This window comes from Adiantum capillus-veneris, chromosome 17 (assembly GCF_014529385.1).
Source record: "Adiantum capillus-veneris isolate H3 chromosome 17, ASM1452938v2, whole genome shotgun sequence".
Taxonomy (NCBI): domain Eukaryota; kingdom Viridiplantae; phylum Streptophyta; class Polypodiopsida; order Polypodiales; family Pteridaceae; genus Adiantum; species Adiantum capillus-veneris.
In genome coordinates this window covers 28,710,545-28,723,353 of record NC_140947.1, presented here as the reverse complement: position 1 = coordinate 28,723,353, position 12,809 = coordinate 28,710,545, and the positions used below count along the sequence as shown (strand labels likewise).

The 12,809-nt window shown below is 45.2% G+C and overlaps 1 protein-coding gene across 2 annotated transcripts in view; it reads left to right on the top strand.

The window, feature by feature from the left end:
- Positions 1-1,739: 1,739 nt before the first annotated feature.
- The window catches only part of LOC147436982 (uncharacterized), a 66,321-nt gene continuing 55,251 nt past the window's right edge, over positions 1,740-12,809 (top strand). The window contains exons 1-2 of one of the 2 annotated variants that reach the window (XM_086485809.1): positions 1,740-1,992; positions 3,318-3,485. In XM_086485809.1, the coding sequence (XP_086341935.1) occupies positions 1,855-1,992; positions 3,318-3,485 (306 nt within the window). In that variant the 5' untranslated portion in view covers positions 1,740-1,854. The remainder of the gene's footprint in view (positions 1,993-3,317; positions 3,486-12,809) is intronic. The other variant, XM_086485808.1, reaches the window with a different exon arrangement.

The following is a 12,809-nucleotide window of genomic DNA, read 5'->3' as shown; positions in this document are numbered from 1 at the left end:
CCTCTAGAAGACATAGTAGTATCAAGGTAAGGACCTGTGTTTTGTTTAGTCTCTCTCTCTCTCTCTCTCTCTCTCTCTCTCTCTCTCTCTCTCTCAACAAGAAGCCACTAGGATACATTTTCGCATTTAAGGCAATTGAATACTTGAGAAGAACACATACTTAGGGAGCATGTTAGAGAGTGTGTATGCAAAGTGCATTTGTCAAAATTCATGTCGTTGATGAGCTGCCAATCCAAGATGTTGTCTCTTAGGCTCTTTACACTCTAAAAGCACGTGTCCCCGTCCTATTTTGAGATGGATGTGCCTCCTTGGACAGGTTTCGATTGCTAGGGACTGTCCACTCCTGAGTTTATGCAACCTCTCATCTTCTGCCGGCTGGCATCCATATATGTGCACATACGTACAACCCAAGTTTGGGCAACATGTGTGTAGGCGCCCAATTATTACAATGTGTATTGAGTTCTATATGGAATGCTCGCTTCTAGCATGCATATCAATAAGAGCAAGAATGAAACAACATGATGCTCCAACAACCTCTAAATTGAAATCTCAAGGTTGAGTGCAAGTCTAAAGCATATATGGCCCTTTTCCTCTTGCACTTCGTACTTCTAGCTACTTGGCATGCGTGTCAATGAGAGCAGAATGACATAGAATGATGCTCCAACAATAAGGTCGAGTGCATGGGAGATGGGATGAAGGCCCTCATCAACCTGGGGCCCCAACATCAATTGGGCACCGTAGATATTGTCGCAAAAGTCATCTCAGGTACTTGATATTACTTTCACCTCATGACACTTTTGCACGTCAAAAGTTGAGGAGGGCGCCTATAGTTCATGAAGCCGTGCATGGGCGATGTCGTTAGGGCACATGGATCTGAGTGCCTGGGGTTGTGGGGTCAATCCCACAGCCGGTGGGAGGGGGGGCAAAGTAATCTTGGAGACCTAAAAGTTCTTTTTTTCGGAGATTACTTGCTTGAGATCTACGATGCTCATTCATATTATCCTAGTTCCCACCCGCCCTATATATATAAGATGGCCTTCACACAGGCCTTCCAAAATGGAGGGCCGTCTGAATTGGAAGGCCCTCTATTTCAAAAGTTGAGTAGTCCCATATGCCAGCCTCTAGCAAGTTGCTGGTGGGACAACCATTTAAATTCTAAATAAGGACAAAAAGTAAACTTGTGATTGTAGGTGGAAAGGTATAATTGACTTGCACTAGCTGGTCACTACTCATTTGGAAGGCCTTCTAAAATCTAAAGGGTGGTGTCAACGAGTGCTAGCTTAGTTGGAACATTCATAGCCTTTGAGTTCAAAGGTGGTGGGTTCAACACCCCTTGATTGCTCAAAGACATGTTCTAGCCCTTAGGGGCGGAGACATGGTTGGGCTGCCTCCACCATAACGGGGGCTGGGTGTGTGCGTTGTAATTTCAAGTTGTAGGTATCTCTCCAAAATAAAAATAAAAATAAAAATCTAAAGGGTGATTCAAAGGCCCTCTCTGATCTTTAGGAGGCCACTAGATGGCAGAAATGGTGAGCAATTCTTAATGTGCCTCAAGATTCAGAATGAGAGACTTGTCTAAGTCTTAGAACCTTCTCTGAGGAGTCTACCCACCCCCACCCTGTGGGTACTTGGTATCTTTCTTTCTTTTCACCTCAGTAATTAAAATTTTTTACTTTCCTCAAAAAAGAGAAAGATCTGCATCACATTACATTGTGGAAGGTGTGTCAGAACGCATTTTTTTATGTGGAAGGCCCCATAAAACATATATGGCTGCCTGTGTCATGGTGTTCCGAATTGAACTCACTACGGGAGCAATTCAAACTTTTAAAGAAACCGGTTTTCTGCACAGCAGCTATGGAAGCCCAGAGCTCTCGTGTTATAGTGGACGACAACGGCCGCATTCGCCTGCTCAATCCCTCTGAATTTTCCAGAAGCCGTGAAATTGCGCAGGCTTGTGCCTCCTTTCGCACAAAGATCCTCCATTTTCATCAGGTGCATTTTGAGAGAGAGAGAAGAGCTGTACAATCTGTCCTTGATTGTATTCAAACCGGAGGCATGCTTTGGGCGAGCCTGTTAATCAAGATTGGGATAACTTAGAAGTTTTTGCGTAACACCATTCATTGTTTCCACCTGCCACAACTTTTTAACGCAGAATCATCTATCTGTCAATTGCTATGCTATCAAGTGGTACTCTTCAAATTTGAGTTATCTTCTGAATGGTTAATGGCTCTTAGTTATGGTCTCTATGGTCTCTTGGGGACGTTGTGCAAGAGAAAATTGGGGAGGGAATCCGTAACAGCAGTAAGGTACGGAAATAATTCTAAACTGAACAAATACAAAATGAGACATCTCTGGGCTGTATAATAGATAACTTTCGAAAGAAGATCTAAACCCCTAGGCAGTGAAAACACCCTCAGATCTCATAGCAATCGTATATAATGCTCCTCCGCCTGTGGTGCTAATATGGCATATATATGGCACGTACACTGCTCAGATGGCACTGTATCTGCTAGTCTCTATTTCCAACTGGCGTGAGGAGGTGCATATGTAGCCCATGTTACATCTTAGCCCATATGATAGATGCGTATATATAATCTTGGCGGATAGAAAAGTTCTGAGCAGCTTTTTAAAGGAATCTATCTTTTCTTGTCATGGTGTTGTAATGTCTGGAGGCATATGGTCAAAATCTGCCATTTTACTGACTGAAGCACTCTGATTCCAGGTATTTATCAAAGAACATACCTTTTTTGAAGCTTGCAAAAACCTTGTTTCTTTTTCTTGTTTTGTAGTTCTATATGTGGCTTGTGGGGAGCTTTCTTAACTTGTGACTATATCTTTCAGGGTTGAACTTAAGGCTCATTTGTCCTCGTATAGTTGTGCATCATGTATAGTGGCTCACATTTTTTGCTTGAATCTAGTGCCCATGTGGCATGCGAATCTGATATCCTCATACAATGTGTGATGTCATGACATGAGAGCACCAGAATTGGTGACCAGATACATTATCCCTATCTGTAGATATGGATGGTTCACTTTGTGAGAGATTCGAGCCTCAAAATTGATAAAAATGTAAAAGTGAGATTTCAGGTGTTGTAGAAGTCTAGCATGTGTTCATTTTCCTGTGTTTAGCACCAAAAATAAAACTTCTGATATGGGCTTGATGATTCTGGAATTGTGTGGGAGGTCTCTTTCAATCAAGGAGATGCCACACATTTGGTTTATGCGCTAATGGCTTAGGAATAGAGAATGTATTTTGAAAATTTCATGTTTCTGCTTTCAATAAGAAAGTCGAATCACATGTGTGTGGTTTTGTGCAGACGTCAAAGCAGATTCTTGAACAAGTTGGTGAGGAAGCTCAGAAGGTGGAAAGTGCAAAGCAAGAAGCCATTGATTTGCGACATTCAGTAGCTCTGGAGATTGCATCCCGACCACAAAGACTGAAAGATCAGAGGGAAGAGATCACTCGCCTTCAGGAAGAGCTAGATGTTAGTATCTTTATGACTCTTGTATGTTACTGTGGAATGCATGCTTGCTATCCCTCATGAAATGTTTTTGTGTGACTTGCTTGTCTGAGATTTACCAGCCAAATGCTTTGGCCTTTTTATAATTGCAATCTGTTACTCCAGACTACTTCCTTCCATGAAGGAGCAAACACGTTCTTATATAAATCTCTGTGTATTTAGTAGGAAATCTTATGAAAAATTGATCGACTTGAATTTAATTATAGAGAGGCCTCTTAAACAAAGATACACTTTTTGTTTGCATAAGTTTATGCATCTCAAGTGAATGCCCAATCCTAGTTAATATTTTGTCTTTTAGGTATTTATTTTACTTATTGACATGATTCTAGGTAGGGCAATTTTTATTGGGTAGTATATAAGCGCACCCAGGCCCCCATTGTAAAATTATCAATTCATTGCCGTTGGTTGGTTCAGCAGCTCTATCTTTCTTTCTCTCGTGCATTCTCTCCCTAGCTCTATGCTTCCGCATCATCGACTTGACATGGTATCAGAGCCCAAGGCTCAGTGATTGTCAAGGAGAGTGTGACGAGGAGGAGAAGAAGGTGTGCAACGTTCTTTCATGCTTTATAAAATGGTAGGCGTTTTAACCCTCGACACCTTAGCGTTTTTTGGAGCATTTTAAAACATTGGCGAGAAGGGCTTTGGTGACTTGAATTTGTCGCCACTAGGGTGCAGCGTTTTGAAATGCCATTGGCATGAGGATTGGCGGCTTTGCAGGCAGGAGTGTTCTGAAACGCAGCTAGCGCGTCTGGTGAAAAGCTCCGCATTTGCGTTATGAAACGCTGCAAGGGAGAATTTGGCATGAAGCCCTACATAGTGTTTTGAAACGCCACAAACAAGAGTAAGCTTGGAGAGCATTTTGAAGCATGATTTTGTGAGCGTTTTGAAATGCCGGCTACGAAGGCCTCCAAGCAATTGCCCAAGTGGGATCTCTGCTTTGTAAAGGTTGGATGATGTTTCTTTTGAGGTTGATGAACCCTATTCTTTACTCGTGTCCCTCAGGCTCCGGAGGAGAATTCACCCGTTCGAGATGCTGCAGATGATAGTGGTTCTCACCATAGTGCAGAGGTAGAGCTGGCAAGTCAGCTAAGTTACCAAAGTGGCTATTGGAGACTTTTTGCGAGATGCAGCTGCTTCAGATTTTTCACCAGAGCAATCATTGGTGTGATGCCGGTACGACGCGACGTTCTCAGTGACTTCGGATGCTGAGACAGATGGGACTTTGTTACAAGTGAACTATACTTCAATGTCTATAGTGAGAGAGCAAAGAATTCTGAAAGTTGAGGCACTTTCACGACCAAAGTGGAAGTTGGCTATGCAGAAAGAGCTTGATTCCATCAAGAGAAACACTTGGGAGTTGGTTCCGCGGCTTGCGAAGCAGGTGATTGTTGTCAAATGGGTCTATAAGACCAAGTACAAATATGATGGTTCTTTGGATAAGCACACAGCACACCTCACTGCCAAGGGCTTCTTTGAGAGACATGGTGTGGACTATGATGAGACCTTTGCATCGATTGTGAGGATGATGACCATTCGGATAGTTTTTGCCCTTGCTGTCTTTTTTCGGGTGGCCCATTTTTCAAATGATGTCGTTTTGGCTTTTCTCAATGGCGACTTAGAGAAGGAGGTGTATGTGGAGCAACCTTCAGTCTTCTTGGATCCGGATTTTAGTGACATGGTTTGTAGGTTGTGAAAGGCTTTCTATGGCCTAAAGCAAGCCTTTCGAGCGTGGTACCAAAAGATAGACTCTTTCTTCCTACGGCACTCCTTTGTTGACCTAGTGAGGAAGGATTGGTAGCTCTTGTTATCCTCTATGTGGACAATCTTGTGATATGTAGCCATGTTGAGCACATCCGCAGTACTATGGAGACCTTGGCTAAGGAGTTTGAGAAGACAGATCTTTGCTTCATTACTTTCTTGGATTGGGGATATGGCAGATAGAGAGGGGCATCTTTCTCTGTTAGTAGCACTAGGTCCAAGAGTTGTTGGAAGCATTTGGTATGACTGAGTGCAAACCTATCTCATCTCCTATGGATCCCAACTAGAGGTTGTCACAGTATGACCCTTCAGATGTAGCAGAGGCTACAAAGTATTGGAAGCTAGTCGGTTCTCTTATTTGCGTTCTCAACACCCGGTTTGATGTCAATTTTCCGGTGGGACTTCTCAGCTCTTTCATGCAAAAGACCCGCCAAGTCACAAATGGAGTAGGCTCTTCGGACTGTGCGGTATTTAAATGCGACCCAGTCATTAGGTAATTTTTATGTGGCTGGAGGTAGGAACTCCAAGATCATTTTTTGAGGATGGAGTGATTCGGATTGGGGTGGAGATCTAGATGGAGGACTGTTAGGTGCAGCGGAATGAATGTTGTATTTTCTCAAGATTAGTGATCTTTATTGCTCAAGGTTCCTTTTAGTTCTTAGGGAAAGAGAGCTTTCCGTCTTGTAGAGTGCTGTGGTCACGAACAAAGTGAGTGGATTGTGCGTGCAAGTGAATGAGACAGAGAAGGAGAGAGAAGAGATACGACACCCGAGAGGTTGTAAAACCCTCCTCCGAAGGCCCCACTCTCGTCGACGAGAGTGGTCTATTCTTTGATTGCACAAAGGTGTACAATGCGTATGCAATGGACTATGCAACTTGGTCTATGTCGACGACGACGACGACGACGACAACGACGACGACGATGGCTGAAATCTGAGATCTTCCAATCGCTGAATTTCGGGACTGTTTCGGTGGCTGAAAATGACTGTTTTGGCTGCGTTTTGATGGCTGAAAAATGAGGTTTCTTAGGGCTGAAAATTGATGGTCTTTACGGGCTGAATCTGCTACACTTTAGGTGAATAATGCCGGTCTTAATTTGCTGCTGAAATCCAAAAACACCAGGGGCTGAAATTGGTCCTTCTGTCGCCGGGGTTCTGCAAATGCAAAAACGCTAGGCTGATCTGCTGTGCACAAATCCCCAAGTCTGATCTGATGCAAAAACGGTGGAGAAAACGCCAGAGTAGTCGCGGGGGTTGGTCTTGCTGAGAAGTTGCCTGTTGAGCAAGGTGCTCCTGCTGCCTCTTCTGCCATTTAGTGCTAACTTGGGTTTGCTTATATAGAAACTTAGCAAAATTGCCCTACCTACTTTTGTTGGAAAGTCACTTAAAAATAATAAGTGAAAATACCAATAAATAGGAAAATAGACTAAATGCACTGGAAAATTCCCCTAACTGATGCGAATGGATTCTGATGGGAATTCTGATGATCATGATGTGTGCAACCGGAGGAAATGCATCTATGCTAAGTGACTGGACATGCACGGTCTACGAATAGACTCACAAAAGTGCCAGATCACTGCTAATCTAACTTGATCGGACTAACTGAACCCTGCTGTGGTGTAGCTTGTCCACGGACACATAGGGTTGGGATGTGTCACGTGACAAGGACGGTTGACTTGTCAGAATAGGCAACAGAAGATGCAATAAAGACAAGAACTGGCCTCCGATCCGGTGGACACCTTGACTCTGATTTGGTTGGACTCCGATAAGATCCTTTGACACAAGAGAACACTTGCAATGCCACGTACATGAACTGTCATGTGCGCGCTTCACTTGCACTACGTGGACATGCTTCTGCTACAATGACTAGTCTAGCATGAGTCATTAGCTTAGGACCTAGCCTAGCATCTTTGTGAGCCTCTGGCAGGATGTGCATGTCCGAGCCGGTCATAGTTGCATACCCTCTCTTGCACAGAATAGCATTTCAACATGTAGGTGTTTTGCCTCATGTGAACCACCTCTTAGCCTGGTATTTTTTAATGAGTCATTTTCAGCTTATTATTTGCTTGGTTGTGAGGGTTGATTTGGGAGTGCTTGACCCAGCCTTATGCTCCTATATATGCATGCCTTTGGGCGCTAGGAGAGGTAGAAGAGGGAGAAGAAGAAGAAGCTCTGCGTTTGCAGAGCTAGAACAACCAGCGTTTTCAGCCTCCTCTCCATCAGCGTTTTCAGCCAGAACAACCAGCAGATTTCAGCCCGTCGTCCTCCTCGGCGATAGATTTCAGCCCTAGCCTCGTCATGGTTGCAGATCCTAACCATCGACATCACTAGCAGTTTCGGCATTGAGCCACAGCCTTGTCGTCAACATCGTCAAGTCGTCATCCTTGTCGTCATTATCATTGTCGTCGACACAGTACCCCAGCACCTAGTACCCCTTGTGTTCGGCTTGGATCCTGCCTAGTTGAGCATAAGGACTCACAGAACCCATCAATACCATCAGTACCTCGTCATCGTCGTCGTCGACATAGAACCCATCAGTACCTCGTCGTCATCGGCATAATCATCGACATAGAACCCATCAATACCTCGTCTTCATCGTCATCGTCATTGTCGTCGACACAGAACCCCTCAGTACCCGCAGTACCCCTTAGTACCCATCAGTAACTTCAGTACTCTAGTACCCGCAATACCCTTTAATACCTCAGCAGTACCCAGCATTAATAGCATCAGTACCCATTAGTATGAGCATCTCAGCATTTAGTCATTGTATAAGCATTGTGCAAGACTAAAGAAAGTACTTGCTCTGGCAACAGAGCAAGGGGGCCCTTGAGGGTTTGGGACCCGACATCCCGTGTTCTCTCTCTCTCTCTCTCTCTCTCTCTCTCTCTCTCTCTCTCTCTCTCTCGTGTCTCTCTTTCTTTCAGTTCCTCTCAAGTGAAGTAAAGTAACCCTTGTGTTTGTGAATCGTGCTAAGTATAGAGCCCGGTTTACCTCTTGTAACTTTTAGTCTTAAAAACGCACATTTGTAAGGCCCCCATTATGAGGAGAAGCCTTGGTGCGTAAGAAAAATCACTCGCCGGGAAACCAAAAATTCACGCCCAGACGTGAGCTTTGCTCAAGACCGGGTTTGCCAAAATATTCCCTTTTCGCCGGAATATTACGGATGGTGGCCGAAAAGTGGTCGGAAAAAGGCCGGTGGCCGATTTCTAGGCGAACTCGTCTTCTCAAGGGCGGCCACACATGGGCGCGTGAGAGAGTCCAACTTGGACTTGTCTACACAAGGGCAGCTACACACGACTGCCTCTCATGAGAGAGGGAAGCCCTCTTGGCCTATAAAAGGAGGCTTCTGATGTGAGGTGGTGAGAGTGAAGCAAGGCGGGAGCTCCATTAAGGGTATAATCCCTTTGTAACTTACTTCTAGTTTGAAGTACTAAAGCCATTGAGTGGTTGCTTTCTCGTGCATTGGGTGAACCACATATATCATGTGCGCTCTCTCTCTCTCTCTATATATAATCTATCGTGTGAAAATTATCTCTCCATTAAGTAAACTATAACATCTACTTAGCTACGCCCTATTTCCTAACACAGAGTACTAGATGCGAGCTAAATCCAGGTGCAGCGGAAGTGAATGTTGATATTGCTCAAGATGAGTGCTCCGGACTGTGCTCAAGGGTTCCTTTTACTTACGATGGGAGACTCGAGAGCCTTCCGTTCTTAGAGAGAGAGTGTAAGGTGTAGCGGAAGTGAATGTTGAACTTTGCTCAAGATGAGGGCTCCGAACTGTGCTCAAGAGTTCCTTTTACTTATGGAAGGGAGAGCCTTCCGCTCCTTTAGTGAGAGAGTGCAAATGATCACAAACAAAGTGAATGACACTCTAAATGAAGGTGCTGAGACTCAGAGAGAGAAGAGAATACGACACCAGAATGTTGTTAAACCCTCCTCCAAGGACCCCTCTCTCGATGGCGAGAGAAGTCTATGCTATTGATTGCACAAATCTGGTACAAAGGTGCTAATGCAAGTTTCTGATGCTATGATGCAATGATGATCTAAGTCGGAGACGATGGCGACGCTGGTGACGGCTAGCTAAAAATGCTGTCTTCAATGGTTGAATTCGCTAATATGTCTGGCTTGAAAAACGCTGCTGTTCTGGCTGAATATCACTGCTAAAAAAGGCTAGTACAGCTGTTGAAAAACGTTGGTACAGCAGGTCTGAAAACCCTAGAGCAGGAAGCTGATTTTTTTTTGCTGAAAATGCTGATACAACTGAGGTACAAATGCTGGTGCAGACCTGCTGAAAACGTTGGCGCTGAAAGCTGATGGTACTTGCTGAAAAACGCCAGGCCTTGTGTCATGAGGACGTGGCAACTGTTAACTATGTCACGAGGACGTGGCAACTGCTAACCTTAGTTGTTGGTTTCTTTCCAATGATTTTTGTTTTGTTTTTGAGACCCTCTTTTTGAAGTTGCAAATGGTCGGCATTGTATGGTCAATGTGAACGGTAGTTTCACCCGCAGACAGGAAGTTGGTCGGCACTAGAATTCGTATAGTAAGAGGATGTCTAGGCTTAGTTCAAGATCATGTAGGTCCCCCTGTCGCACTTAGCAAGTTGGTGGATACTAGGAAGTGAACTCAATAAAGGCACAAAGCCAAGGTGGGATCACCAAAGGAAAGTATCCGACAGTTGGGCCACATTGCATTTTTGGATGTGGTTTTAATGGGGGTAGATGGTCAGAAGACCAGTGGGAGCCTAACGGAAGCATCTCCTAAAAATTAGGGAACTGCTATTTTGGGCCAGGAAATGTGTTCGCGTCATTACCTCCGGTATGACAAGGGGAACATTTTACAACTCTGCCACAAAGTCAACTGGGTAACCAGTCGGGAGATTTTTAGGCGGCAACCCCGAAACGGGAAAATGCTTGTAATCGCCCCAAGTGGCACAAAATGGTGCACTTTTCTCTTGCAAAAAAATGGGCATTGATTTTTGTAGCTGGGAGGCTTCATTATACAAACTGTCACAGGTTAAGAGCTATGGAGTGCTTCCTTTCCACTCTATGTACAGTGTGCTGCTAGGAGTGATGACCTGCACACTACACACTGCTCTCTCTCTCTCCCCTACGTGCAGTTATGTGATGCCCCACAAGAGGGCTCTTCATTTGACTGACGTACAGCTGTGTGGTTTCATGCTTTTGTGCTGAGGCAAGAGCCTCCTTGAGCAGGAACAGGGGTAGCTAATTGCTACTCCAAAGCAGGCACCGGTGAGGGTCATAACCTCACCGTACATGTGCGAATCCAGCGTTGTATTTTGACTGTTCCATACGGACACCAGAACCCGTGAGAATAGTGCCCCACTGCTAGAGGGCCGTTCGGGGACTGTTTAGGGCTGAAAGCATGGCAAAAATTAGTAAATACAGCTAGCTGAATTTTACTGTTTTTGGGCAGAAATTAGAGGGTTTATGCCAGTGGAAGTGAGTTCCAGTAGGGGAATCGGTTTCGCGCAAGTTTTGGGGTTGTTATGCTGCCGAAATTTGGCCAAAACAGGTGGTATCTAGCGGGATACAGGTAAAGAATTCCCAGGACTCTACTTTGTAATTTACCCTCTCAAAGTACAAAGAAATACCGAAAGGGGCGCCAATTTTGGGGCCTACAGGTTGTCCGCGTATGCTCGGAGCATTCTAGCTTCCGAGCCGTGTGTGTGAATAAGTGTTAATTCCCGTCGTAGGTTTCCTTTGCACGTTCTCTCTGTGTGTGTCTAAAGTAAAGAATTTCGGGTGAAAGCCAAAGCCTACCGCCCTACAGGCCGGTTTCAAGGTTCCATTGCCGGGATATCAATCACTTTTTCCTCAAAGAGTGAGACTCGGTTGTTTTGGGTAAAGACACAGAGTACAGGAACATAGGATTACACTATGGCCGACAAAGGGAAGGGCATTATGGAAGAGGGTTCCTCTTCGAAGGACAGACAGGAAACCCTTATGGTGTTCGAGATTGGCGAGAGCTCACGGCCACGTCAGTCTGTACCTCTTGTTGATGTGAATGTCCCTCCAGTAGTACATGGCTTTTTGACTGGGCAACTTGAGGATGATGCGTTCAGGACTCAGTTAGTTGCCCTTGTGAATGTGTTTTCGCAGCTGGTGTAGAACCCAAGGTTTATGGAGTTCTTGCAAGCGCCACCAGTGCAACAGCAAAATAGGCAACCTACACCGCAAACAGAGCTTGTTGAGGCTCAAGCCCAAGTACTTCATGCGTCTCAGCAGGATAGGGAACACTCGCATGTTGTGGAGTCAAGGGCTCCAAAACAAGTTCCTCCCGTCCTTGAACAGGTGGTTAAAACGCCCATTCCACAGGTTAGACCAGTTCAGGCCGCCACCTTTCAGAGCCCGCATGTTGTCTTGAATTGACAGGGAACCGGTTACTAGGCAATGCACCCAGTTTTATGCACCCAGTTTTTCCACCACCCACGGTACATCCTGGGTATTTTGGGGGTGGATCTGTGCTCCAGAGTATGGCTGGTTATGCGCCTGGAAGTCAGCCGTACATGCCAGGAACAGTGTTTTGGGGTATGCAAGGCATGATGCCAAACCCCATGTATGGTAGCATCGGCATGCAACAGGGTTTTCAGAGCAACCAGGGCCAGTTTGGGGTGCCATTGGCTCATTTTGGCATGGCTGGTTTTTCTGGACAGCAGCCAGATATGGCATCCCTGACGCAAAATGTTAATGGCCAAGATGTGCCGATGATGCCTACTACAGTGCCCATGTTGCAGACTATTCCTTATGACAATTTGGGGGCACTGGAAAAGCAGAAAGCTTACAAAGAAGGTGGTGCAACTGTAAAGTTGAACACTTTCAGTGGCTTCGAGGATAAAGCAAAGGCTCTCACTTTTCTCCAGCAGTTTGATACAGCTTATGCAGGAGGGAATTTTACAGAGGCCTCTAAGGTCAGGAAAGCTGCCACTTTCTTGAAAGACAATGCGCTTACATGGTGGACGACATTGTTAATGCAAGGACAGGCAACCGCCACTTGGGTCTACTTCAAATAAATGTTTGCATCTGCTTGGCTGTCAAATGAATTTGAAGCCGACGTCATGACAGATTGGCACTAGCTTACTTCGGCTACATGCAAGAGCTTGCTGGAGTACAATGGGAGGTTTTGTAAAGCATTACTCTCAGTGACCTCCTACAGATTTGTGCCATTGATAGAGCATATAGAGAAGAATTGTTGTGGGCTGCCTAAAGGGCTTCGGGACTACTGTACCAAGAACAGAGTGGCTACCCTCACCCAGCTCATGGAAGTTGCTAACACTGGTCTTGCCTTGTTGAAAGGAGAGGACAGTGGGTCTCCGAGCAACGAGAAAGGAGGGCAGCAAAAGAAAAATTTAGTGAAGAAGCCCTTTGTCAGAACGGCTCTTGAAGCGTCACAGGGGTTAGAAAAGACCACCAAAGACAAGGATTCAGCCGGGACTTCTGGAGCGCAGGCAAAGAAACAGAAAGAAATCCTTTTGTGCGTAACTCACTCGAGGAAAAGAAGGTCCTAA